This window comes from Nannobrachium achirus, assembly GCF_963921795.1.
Source record: "Nannobrachium achirus genome assembly, chromosome: 8".
In the NCBI taxonomy this organism is placed as follows: domain Eukaryota; kingdom Metazoa; phylum Chordata; class Actinopteri; order Myctophiformes; family Myctophidae; genus Nannobrachium; species Nannobrachium achirus.
The window spans coordinates 15,928,164-15,940,395 of NC_137817.1; the positions used below are offsets into that span (position 1 = coordinate 15,928,164).

Here is a 12,232-nt window from a genome sequence, read left to right on the forward strand (position 1 = left end):
TTGAACAGAGAAGCGCTTTTATGGGCACAATTGCTCACTGCAACACGATGATCATCTTCGCTCTACTAAAGTCGTGATATTTTGTTTTTATTCAAGTGGGCGCAGAAAACGTCTTTTCAAAGAGATAGGCCTAGGTGTGGAAGGAAAATGAATAAGAACATCCATTGCTGCTTTGAATCCCATGAATTGCGTCGCCAATTGTGGCTGCCACAGAGGATGATGTGAATTTGATCTGTAGCCTAATGATGTCCGATCGAATATAAAGGTCCAAAAGCGAGTCCTGAACTGAAGTTCTGATGAGAAGCGAGCCCCCGCCCCGCAGACCGGTGATCATATCTGTCTACCCAGCCAGAGCAGAGTGCATGTGGGCACTTGTTGTCCCTTTTTTTTATATATATATATATATATTAACGGGACATCCCGGGGAGCCCGGGATAAGGTCAGAAAATTCCCGGGATTTAAAATGAGCCCAAATCCAGGAAAATATTAAACCCTACCGCGGACTCCACTTTGACAACCATTGGCCTAATTCCGAGTAAAGTGAATTGAAAAAGTCTGAGAACCACGGCTGCAGGGAATGATTAAGATCCTCACAGCGTCACTGCGTTGACTCACCGTCTGTGTGGGGTTGCTAAAAGTTCTCAACGCTTTGTTGCTCAGAGCCCAGAGAAGCCCCGCTGGACGTGAAGGCTGCCAGCATCGCTGCGTCGGAAATTAGGGTCACCTGGAAGCCACCCAACCCTGGCCCTGGAAGACCGAGAGGATATGAGGTCTGTTCTGTGTGTGTGTGTGTGTGTGTGTGTGTGTGTGTGTGTGTGTGTGTGTGTGTGTGTGTGCGTGCGTGTGCGTGTGTGTGTGCGCGCACGCATGCACGTGTGTGTGTGTGTGTGTGTGTGTGTGTGTGTGTGTGTGCGTGCGTGCGCGTGCCATACGCGCAAGCCTGTCTGCTTGCGTGTGTGCATGCGTACGTGTGTTAGTGTCTGTGCATGCAGATGAGTGTGTCTGTGTGTGCAGATGAGAGTGTCTGTGTGTGTGTGTGTGTGTGCCCGGCTGTGTATGCATGCGTTGTGCTTGTGCATGCACCTATTGCTGCGATCAAGATAAGATAAGAGCTGGATTGATCTCGTGAGGTAAATGCAGTGGCCACAGGTAGCACAACTGCATACCGTACACTTACAAGGAGAGAGAAAGTACTTCAGACACAGCTGAGTATAAAAGGCAACACATATGTGCCTTGTGATGGTGCCTCTTTAGAATATTCTAAAGAAGCACCATTAATAATGAACACAGTATATCTCCAAATTTCAAATTTGTATGTTTTTTCGTAAAGTAAAGCCCTGCTTCATCATACAAGGCACAACGTTGTGTGCTTGTAGATCGGCTGTTTTTACTAGTTTGAATCATTTTAAATGATAAACGCAAAACGAACGGTTTTGGACATACAAGGTTTTCACCCGACAACAACGATATGCAAACCTTCAACAGTAGGCAACATGAATAATGCAGGACAAAAATAAATAATAATACGAGTACACACACAATAACCATGTCAGACAGAGCTAGTTATTCTATTGAAAGGTCAGAGCGACCATCGTGTGCATCATTATACATCTTCATAGCTACCGGCACAAAAGACAGCCTTAAGTCTACTGCATTTCCCCTTGAGGGAGGATGAATGAAGCACATGCATGCACGATGCAGTGTTATAAAATCCTCTTTATTATCTGTTCCGCGTTCGTTCGCAGGTCGGCTACTGGAAAGACTCGGAACAGGAGGAGGCGGCGAAAAAGAGGAGAACGGTGAAGAACGAGACGTCGGTGGTGGTGACGGGCCTGGAGGGCAACAGCCTCTACCACGTCACAGTGAGGGGCTTCAACAGCATCGGCCTGGGCCCCGCCAGCTCGCCCATCACCGCACACACCAGGAAAGCCCGTGAGTGCAGCGCTCAGACTGGACTAGGGATATGCAGGGTTCCCACTCATTTTTACCAATTAATTTCCAAAACCGTTCCAAAACTTTTCCAGAATATTTAACCCAATTTCCAGGACTATATAATAATAATTCAGCTCAATAGCAGGTCGCTTACTCCTATGCGCAATGCCCAAAGACAGGTAGTGTATGCCAGTGGTTCTGAACCTTTTCAGGCTGTGACCCCTGAAATAATCATGTTTTAACTGGGGACCCCCCACCCTGACGAGCACTAAGAGTTGAGGAATTTTGTATAACACGGTTCTATTGTGAAAATAATATTTTCACAATTTCTGCTTCTAATATTTGACAATTTGGCCCATGTTTAATTTGTAATTTGAGAGGTATTAACAAAATCACAACTAAATACAATGCATAGCTATTTTTTCCAGGACCTTCCAGGACCCTTGATCAATTCCAAAACCTTTCCAGTACTGGAAAAATATTTTTCTAATTTCAAAAAATCTCCAGGAATTTCATGACTGTGGGAACCCTGGATATGGGACGATAATCGATATTATCGTTTATCATGATAAAAAAAAAAAAACTGACAATAATCGTATAATAATCGAGATTTAAGCTTATCGTGAAATCATCCTCCGTCGTGCACTGGGATCAATTCACCTTTTATTTGATGAGCTGAATATCCGGTACCATTTAAACCCTCATTGGTAAAACGGACCAGGAAATAACACACTTAACACATCGGCTGCGCAGGATTAATCAAGATTTAATTGGCAGTTGCCATGGAAACCCGCAATTTTACCTCTTACTGCAGCTCAATGGAAAAAGTAATCTGAGTAAATGTAATCCGAGTATGTCCTGTTTATTTTCACGATAGTATTTTCTTTCACTCAGGACAGAAAAATGACAAGCCCGCGTTTTAAAAATGAACGTGATTTAAAAGATTGGAAGATAAATGCACTTTTGTGCAGCAGCGTAACACTGCTCTCTATGAGGGAATAGGATTTGCCGGTCATGTGATACCCTGTTCCATTTCAGGAATTGGAGTGTTTCTCTTCACCGCGGTTGCCTAGTACAGTAGCTACAGATTAATATAGTATACTGTACAACGCTTCGACTGCGTCGTGGGCACCGGGAGACATCAAAGACTCAAGAGTTTGACGTGTTGGCACGTGCGTGCGTATAGGGAGACAGTCGGAGACTCAGCTTTTGTCAGATGTAAGAAGGGGGGACTCCAAGGTAAAAATGGTTGGTAAAACCATGCTATAAATGGAACCGAAGCAAATGACCTACTTGGTGGGAACTTCATAATCCCTCTAAGTATTGTATCTCTGACTGAAGAAGTAGGCTACCTATACATTTTTACTTAAGTAAAAGTATCAAATACCACCATGTAGAAATAGCCTACAGTACTCTGTCCTCAGTCCTGCTTTCAAAATGTACTTGAGTAAAAGTACAAAAGTATTGGCATCAAAATATACTCAAAAGTACCAAAAGTAAAAGTACTCGTTAGGCAAAATGTATTAAAAATGTATAAAATTATTTGAAAATAGCAGATCTACAAGCTCTCAACACGTCACACAGGGCTGAAGTTTTGTAATAATAATCAAAATCTATAAAATAACTAAACTTTTCAAATAAATGCAGCGGACTAAATGTAGTACAATATTTGCCTCTGTAGCAGAAGTAAAGGTATTGAAAATTGGAAATACTCCAGTTAAGTAACAATACCTCATAATTGTACTTTGTAATAATATTGTTCAGTACTTGAGTAAATGTACTTAATTACTTTGCACCACTGGTTACCGTTTCTCTGACTGTTAAGCTGCACACTGCTGCATTTTTCCGTTGCGAAATGCGTTTTTCAGGGCAAGGAGAGAGAGAGAGAGACACAGAGAGAGAGAGAGAGAGAGAGAGAGAGAGAGAGAGAGAGAGAGAGAGCGAGACCAAGGGACCCAGTGGTCCGAAAATAAATACGAAACGGGTGGCAGTGTGCAAACGTTATTGACATAACGTGAGGTTGATTTATTTATTTACGTGCTCTGAAATTCGCTACTATATTCGTCCGGAAAAACGCAGCAGTGTGCAACGACCTTTACTGTATGTTCCCTCCTCCAAATACTGTACTTTACATCTGACCATAAATGTTCAGGCCTGTCCATACTCTCTCCGAAACCAAACTTTTCATCGGAAAGTTCCGACTTTCCGACGTGCAGCACTTCGAACTCTAATTTGGGCTAATGGTTTTCCGAGTGACATCATTTTGTAGTTGGACCTTTCAGACAAAAAGTTTGGTTTCGGAGAGAGTATGTTCAGGCCTTTACTGTTCTCTCCTCTAACTACTGTACCTCTGACCCTTACCGCTACGCTCTCTCTCTCTCTCCCCTGCAGCGCCGGCCGAGCCCCCCGGCAACCTCATGTGGGTGCAAGAGGGCAACAACGTGTCGCTGAGCTGGGACCCGGTGAAGTCCAGAGACAATGAATCCGACATCGTTGGATACATGGTAAAGAATAAAAGATAAACCCTACAACATCCCCTCTGCTCAGAGCATCTACAGTAGATGCAGACATAAATGCTTTCCACATAGTGAACCATGGGAAAATGTCCTGTGAATCAGGTCGGGACATTGTCACATATTATTTTCACATATTATTGTTGTCGGGTGGAAACCTTGTATATCCAAAACCGTTCGTCTTGCATTTATCATTTAAGAAATATATTCAAAATAGTGAAAATAGCTCATCAAGCTGTGCTTGTAGATCTGCTATTTTCACAGTCTTGTGTGATGAGGCAAAAAAAAACGTACACATTTGAAACTTGGAGATACGCGATGCAAGGAATTGTGTGCTTGTAGATCGACAATTTTCACAATTTTAAATCGTTTTTTTAAATAATTACAAAGGACATACAAGGTTTCCACCCGATAACAACGACATTTTCACTACCATACATGTAGACAACCTACAGTACTACCAACTACTTTTTTACGAACCGTCCTCCTCGTTGGAAAAATATCATAAATATCTGCATAGACGCAGACAGACCAGCAGGGAAGCACCGGGTGTAGCTTGTTGTCTACATTATCTACTATGGTAGTAAAGAGGCATTTATGTTATATTTTACTTATGAGCCACTGGTCAAACCCTAATAAAAAAACAAGTTAATCTCCAAACACCTCTGGAGGAGGGATGGCTCCTCTCTCCCTGACAATAGAAGCGTCATCAACACGTCCACTCGCTCAATGTAAATTCACCCGACTATGACTGCGTCCATTGATTCACACATTGAGACATTTTGGGCTCAACCGGATTTTGGGCTCAACCGGATTATCCAGACTAAAGGGATCAGGCCAGGTCCTAGAGAGTTAGACATTTGTGTTCATAGATTATTACAGCCCCACCGTTTAAATCTGGAAAATCTCAGTATTACGGTGCATTTGTGAATTAGGCTTCAGGCATAAACACAGGAGGATACTGCAGTCGGTAGCAAGAAAACTGTACAGTAAGTATGAGTGGTGGATCTGTTGGATACAACCATCCCTTTACGGCAGTGATTCCCAACCTGTTGGCCGGAGCCTTGGTGTTTTGCACGTGACCCACCCACTCTGTGTGTGTGTGTGTGTGTGTGTGTGTGTGTGTGTGTGTGTGTGTGTGTGTGTGTGTGTGTGTGTGTGTGTGTGTGTGTGTGTGTGTGTGTGTGCTTGCGTGCGTGCGTGCGTGCGTGCGTGCGTGCGTGCGTGCGTGCGTGCGTGCGTGCGTGCGTGTGTCACACACAGGTGTTCATCCGTCAGGAGGGGCGGGGCCATCACAACCAGGTGATCAGGACCATCAACCCCTCCACGGTGCTGTCCCTGCCAGAGGGAGGGACCTACATCGTGGAGGTCCGCTCGGTCAGCGAGGGGGGGGAGGGGGCCGTCAGCTCCCACATCCGAGTCGTCACCTCTTCCGGTAAGATCCCCCCCCCCCACTCACGTTTGTATTGCTACCCATTTAGAACGGGTACACATTATTGTGTATCATTATTGTATGCTTTAACTATTGAAAAATAGCAGATATACAAGCTCACAGCGCGGCACCGAGTGCCGCGCTGCGAGCTTGTAGATCTGCTATTTTTGAAAAATCTTGAAAATTTGAATTTTGACCCGATTCTATAAGTGTCTTTTGAATCCTTCTAAGATTTTTTGAAAAACCCATGTTTCTATGTCAGCAATCTGGCCAGCCATCGTCAAAGAAAAGGTCCTTTTCACTTAACTGGAGCTCAGTTTGTCTGTTCTTGAGAGACTGCTATGTCAGAGGTTCTCAAACCTTTTCATGTGAAGGACCCCCAAAATGATATGTATTTGGCCACGGACCCCCTTCTCAAAATATTTAGTTCCAGGGACCCCCCAGAAGCAAAATTTGAGTTACAAACTTTCGCTTTGAAAATACATACGTATATTCAAAGATTTGCACACATTTTCACAACTTTTTCAAAAATACCAGATCTACAAGCTCACAGCGCGGCACTCGGTGCCGCGCTGTGAGCTTGTATATCTGCTATTTTTCACTAGTTAAAGCATTCAATAATTCTAGGCCTAAATGGGTTAAATAGTCTCACGTATGGCCAGACTTTGCAAATGCTCCCGTCATACAGTCTGGGGGACGGAAGTTCTTATGATGATGAGTGCCCGGTTAAAGCGGAAGTGAAGCCTCCTCCCCACTTCCGTTTCATTCTTAATTCATTTGTAGCCGATCCCGAGTATACTCGCGAAATATACTTGAGTATTTATAGTGCCGATCCCGAGTATACGCGCGATATTTACTGTATATACAGTAAAGCTGGCAAGGGCTACGTACCGTCCGTTGGAAAGTTCTGGCACGGGTGGACTCGCCGATTTATCATCATCGCGCATCCACGTGCACACAATAGTGATCCCTTAACATGGAAGCCAACGGTCTTTCTCATCTTTGATGTCCATTTTCTCCAAAAAACACTTTTGATGCCAAGGATGGCATTGGATTCTCGCTAAAATAGTACAAGCTGAAAGGCATCGATCCGCCATTACTGTTTACGCTTTGGACGACAACACTTCCGGGTAAATCTCAAACATCGTCAAGTAGGGAATTGTGAGTGCGATCTACTTCCGGCCTTCAAAATAAGAGACTGGCCGCGGACGGAGCAGGCAGCCGGCAGCTTGGATTTTTATGTCTGGAGCACTAAATGGGTTAAAAGATCACACACATTTATGCTAATATAAATACAAATCATCTAAGCATATTTAGCTTGCTGCTTATCATAAATGACATTTTAAAATATATTTTCATGCTCACCGTTCAGGAGTTGTAGTTCCAGACTCTATATAGCATTCAGAGATTGTGGAATAGTTGTCTGGCTATTACAAAATGAAGTTCAACACGTTTCAAGTTGTGGGTGGAAGGGCTCGGTGCTCAAACAGTATACATAGGACAATAGGAACAGGCACGTGCACACATAGACATCAAAGGGGGCTTGAGCCCCTGCCCTTTTACTCACCTGTAAAAAGTGCCCTCTCCAGACCATGAATGCAGTCTTTACTATGGTGAAAGAAATGCCATTCCTGAAGGCAGCATTCAAGAGAATTGCCTTGTCCAAGCTCTCCTGAACTTGAATGCAGCATCTCACGTTGAAAGAATTGCCCTCTCTGTGTAGAAATCCATGCCGTACTCCATCCAGTATTGACTTGATTATGCTTAGTTTAGTGTGGTCTAAAGCACCGAAAATAGCCGACCTCCAAGCGCTGTGGCGCGTTGTGAGCTTGGAGGTCGGCTATTTTCAATATTTTCACCAAAAGGCCCTTTTAGAAATTTCAGCCCCTGCATCTCTAACATTCTCTGCACGTCCCTGAATAGGAATATTAAAAAGAAAGCTAGCTTGGCCACAAAATGGACTAATCCAATTATTAGAACATTGCCCCTCCGTCTATGCACTACCACTTCTTGTTTTGGTACCGATCTCACATTCTGCCCTTAACCCTGCAAGACCCGAATTAATTTCTACTGGCCAAAAAAAAAAAAAAAAAAATCAGACGCTGTTGTAGGAGTCCTAATCACAGGAAAATGTATCATAAATCATAAATCATGCTCTAATTTGCATTTTGGGGATATTTTTCCCAATAATAACATATGTACATGTTCTAGACATTCTAATGATCACGAAAAAATATATTACAGGCATTTTACTTATGTTTTAGTGAGGAATAGCTTCAGTTAAAAAGTGAGATGTTGTTCGTCCAGACGCTGGAATTTCAACTTCTCTGGGAGGTGTGAATGTCAGTCTCTGTGGGGGGTATTTATATGCAAATATCGTGGCCAATGGCATTGCAATACTAAACAATAGGATTTAATGGTGATGTTAATGTGAAAAAAGAACAGGAAAACTAACTATAACATTTTTTTTAAAATGATTTAAAAAATGTTGCCAAAAGCAACGCTGGGCCTTGCAGGGTTAATTGAGTCACGGCAGCTAATGTCTGTGTTGAGTTTTCTTTGGCTTAATACCGTTTTAATTACCTCCCCCGCACAAACCATATACCTACTGTTGCACAGATAATTAACTCTCAAGGAGCACGGCCAGAGGAAACTTAACAGTCATTTGTACTTGGCTACACGGAGCTTCTCAGGGCAAAGGAGAACAACAAAAGCTGGTTCCTTTGCCGAATAAACTAAAGGATGTAACTTCAACGCAGTGGTGGAAAAAGTACTCATCTCCAGTATAGTATACTCCTGGACAAATATTACTCAACTGCAACTGAAAGCTGCTCCGTCCAAATTATACTTGAGCTTAAAGGAGGACTTCACCATTTTTCAACCTGTCTTCATATAATAGGTCCTCAGTAATGTTCATGATAAAATAGCACAATTTTTTTACTCAGTTTGGGTCTCATAGGACAGCTGTGGGCGGGTCAAATCCATCCACCAGTGACAGCGATCATCGTTTGACAGAATTTTTTTAAAACAATATTTTTGAAAAAGAATATTTAGATTTTTATTATCGCGAGAACAATGGCTTCCACTTTAACATTGCAACTTTTCAGGAATAGAAAGCCTGCAGTTTCTTTTAGCTTGGATTCCCCATTGATGATGTCACTGGTGGAAGGATTTGACCCGCCCACAGCTCTCCTATGAGACCCAGACTGAGTAGAAAAAAATTGTGCTATTTTATCAACATTCGTGAGGACCTATTATATGAAGACAGGTTGAAAAGTGGTGAAGTCCTCCTTTAAAGGTGATACACCATGCATTTAAAAAGTATTTATGTCATATTGTTTATGTCCCAAAAACGTTTTTCAAAAGGTTTGAGGCTAAATTAACACTCCTGAATAGAGAGCCTCTCTCATTTTTGAATGGCTCTCAGAGCATTTCAGCTGCAGTACCACCTTTGGCCTGAACTGCGCCACCCCCCGTCACAATCGGCAGATGACGTCACAATCGGCAGCAAATCTGGACAGCCTGTTTTGAGAACCCGTGGGATACTTTTAACCTTCGCCTTCTCAAAACCAGAGAAAGACACAACGGTCAGAAATGGGACTTTGTGAGGATAGAAGGTGCTAGTGGGACCCCAAAAAAAGGTTTTAAAATAGGAAAAGTGAAATTTCATGGTGTATCACCTTTAAGTGATTAATTCATAATGCACTTTTCACATTCCTAGAAATGTAGTGGAGTCAAAAGTATAATAATGTGTCACTGAAATACAGTGGTGTGAAAGTCATAAGTATCAACAAATAGAAATACTCAAATGCAGTACCTTTAAATTCAGTTATCAAGTTCTTCTTCTTCAGTTATTCATTGTTAGGAATAAATACTTTTTAAGTGGTGCTGCATCTGCCAAAGTAATTTCTGTGCTGTATTTAGGATGCTATAAGCATGTAGTGCGTAGGACCCCTATTGTTTTATTGTTCTTCTTCTGATTTTTTTTGCAGTTATGGCTTATCCGTGCAGTCATTTTTCTTCTTTGAACAGGCATAGCTCATAAACTGTTTGACCTACAGCCACTAAATCAAAAATTAAAAAAGAAAAAAAAGAAAACACTGCTGTCCGCCCCCTCCTGTCTCCACAGGCGTCCGAGCGAAGAGCGGCCAGCGCTCTGCGTACTCCGGCCCGCCTCGGGTCCTGACGTGGGCCGTCCAGCTCCTGGTGGTCCTCCTGGTGCCTTTGGCTTGCTGTTGAGCTGGGAGCCCTCCTCCTCCTCCTCCTCCTCCTCCTCCTCCTAAGAGACTGTGTGCTTTGCTTTGGCCTCAGCCGCCCCTCCGAGGGCCCTGGGAGGCTGCCGCCCAGAGGGTCGATCTGCCAGTGAACAGATGGTATCCTCATTGTACATCTCTTTTAGTTACTTTCTGTCTGATTTCTGGACTTTTCATCCGTAGTTCTTTTCCCCCCCAACGACATCCCTCATCCCGGGCGTCACGGTACAGCGCACACGGTGTCGGGAGAGAGACCGTTTCTTTTTCAGTTTTTTGGACTTTGTCTCCTCCTCCTCCTCGGACCCTGGGATCCCACCCATCAACCACCGCTGCCGCCACGGCGCGGCTCTCTGCAGAGCGTGAACATTTTCCTGGAGAGCTGCCGCTGGTAACGCAGGGATCAGCCGGGGTGTCCGTGTCTCCTCTCCGTGACTTTAATCTGCATCAATGTACCCCTCGGCTGCCCTAACAAGCAACAGAAGCAGCAAAAAGCTCAGTAGAGATAAGTGCATTGTTTTTTCTTATTCACACATTGAGAGAGCAAGAGAGCACGCACAAGAGAGGAAAAAACTTTTTTATGGTGCCGAAAATCTTATTACAGTATTTCCAGACTTGCTTTTTGTACGTTGTGTTACCTTTAGAGAAAAAAAAAAACAGAAAGAAAAAAACAGAAAACAAAAAAACAGTGATATATGTCACCTTTTTTTTAACGTTTTTTTCTGTTATTATCTTTTGGTGTTTCTTTCTTTTTGGTAGCGAGAAGCAAAACGCTTGGTGATCTGTTGACTGTTGGATGTACGGAGGTAGAACACAGGACCTGTTGTAGCGTCCAAGCACATCATTAGACTCCGCCTCTGCGCGGACTCGCGGTGTCAGTACAAATAAACGTGATGTATATTTTTTAAACAATGTGTGACTGGTTTCCGTCTTGTCTGTGAGTCCTGCTCCGTGACAAACAATGCAGTGCAGCACTGTGCACTGTGGAGTTCACTGTGCAGTAGGGCTATAAATATTCGAATATTCGAATATCAAAGTCACTATTCGACGTTGTTCACCCAAGTCGAATATTCGCTTATTTTTTTTTTTTTATTGTTTTCTCTTTAAAAAAATATACATATATTTCTTCATTGTCTATAAAGCTTGACTAGATAGGAAGTCATAAGAATGAGTTGTCAATGCCCCTGGTGGATGAATTTGTTAATGCTCTATACCAGGGGTTCTCAAACGTTTTTAGGCCGTGACCCCCAAAATAAACATATTTGAACTGGGGTCCCCACCCTGACAAGCACTTGGAATTGTAGGTATTACATTTAATTAGTCCCCCCAGGAATCCGCGATTCCGCGATCACAGAATTTATCGCAGAATTCGCGACCACCCGCGGATTTCTCGGCCATTCGCGGACTTTGCTGACGTCCGCGGAATAGTGGTCGCGAGTGGCAGCAGAGCAGCGGGAGTAGTTATTAAACAATGTGTACATGGTCTGGCCAGTGGCCACTTCATACAGAGCCTGGGGAATAGCTTAGCTTCCCTCCTGCTAGTTGCACTGACGCTGTATTGGTCCGGTCCCACATTCGTTCCTGACAGAAACCGTGTCCTGAACTATAGTTCCTCTCTATGCCTCATAACAATGCTAATGCAGAAGAGAATAAATAAATATTACACCCATACTAGGTAGTAGGGTAGGCTACTACCTAGTAGTAAAATGTGGTTACTATGGGCAGGGTTTGCATGACAATATAGTCTTTGCAACAGAAAGTAATTATTAAAAACAATAACAAATTAAAAAATATATATATATTTTATATTAGATTTTTATTCTCAAAAATGATTATTTGATTATTCTAACCACTAATTACAATTCATTGTAGCTATTTCATGAAGGGTTTTACTTTATTATTAGAACTATATCATTTTCAGCTTGATAACTGGTAATTTTAGTTTTTTTTTTTATGTCCACGGAATCAAGAATTGAATCAGGATTGTTCTCCACGGAATCAAGACTTTTTCTCCGCGGATTCCTGGGGGGACTATTTAATGTGATTCGGTTCCGCAGATAAATATTGTGAAAATAGCAGATCGGCTATTTTCACAATATTTGCCT

The 12,232-nt window shown here is 42.9% G+C and overlaps 1 protein-coding gene across 1 annotated transcript in view; it reads left to right on the plus strand.

Annotated features, from left to right (window-relative positions):
• The window catches only part of cntn5 (contactin 5), a gene marked incomplete at its 3' end in the record, with an annotated part of 350,866 nt that extends 340,750 nt beyond the window's left edge, over positions 1 to 10,116 (plus strand). Inside the window, exons 20-24 of the mRNA XM_080731735.1 lie at positions 661 to 770; positions 1,746 to 1,932; positions 4,324 to 4,436; positions 5,709 to 5,880; positions 10,007 to 10,116. Coding sequence (XP_080587861.1) covers positions 661 to 770; positions 1,746 to 1,932; positions 4,324 to 4,436; positions 5,709 to 5,880; positions 10,007 to 10,116 — 692 coding nt within the window. The remainder of the gene's footprint in view (positions 1 to 660; positions 771 to 1,745; positions 1,933 to 4,323; positions 4,437 to 5,708; positions 5,881 to 10,006) is intronic.
• Between the last annotated feature and the right edge of the window lie 2,116 nt (positions 10,117 to 12,232).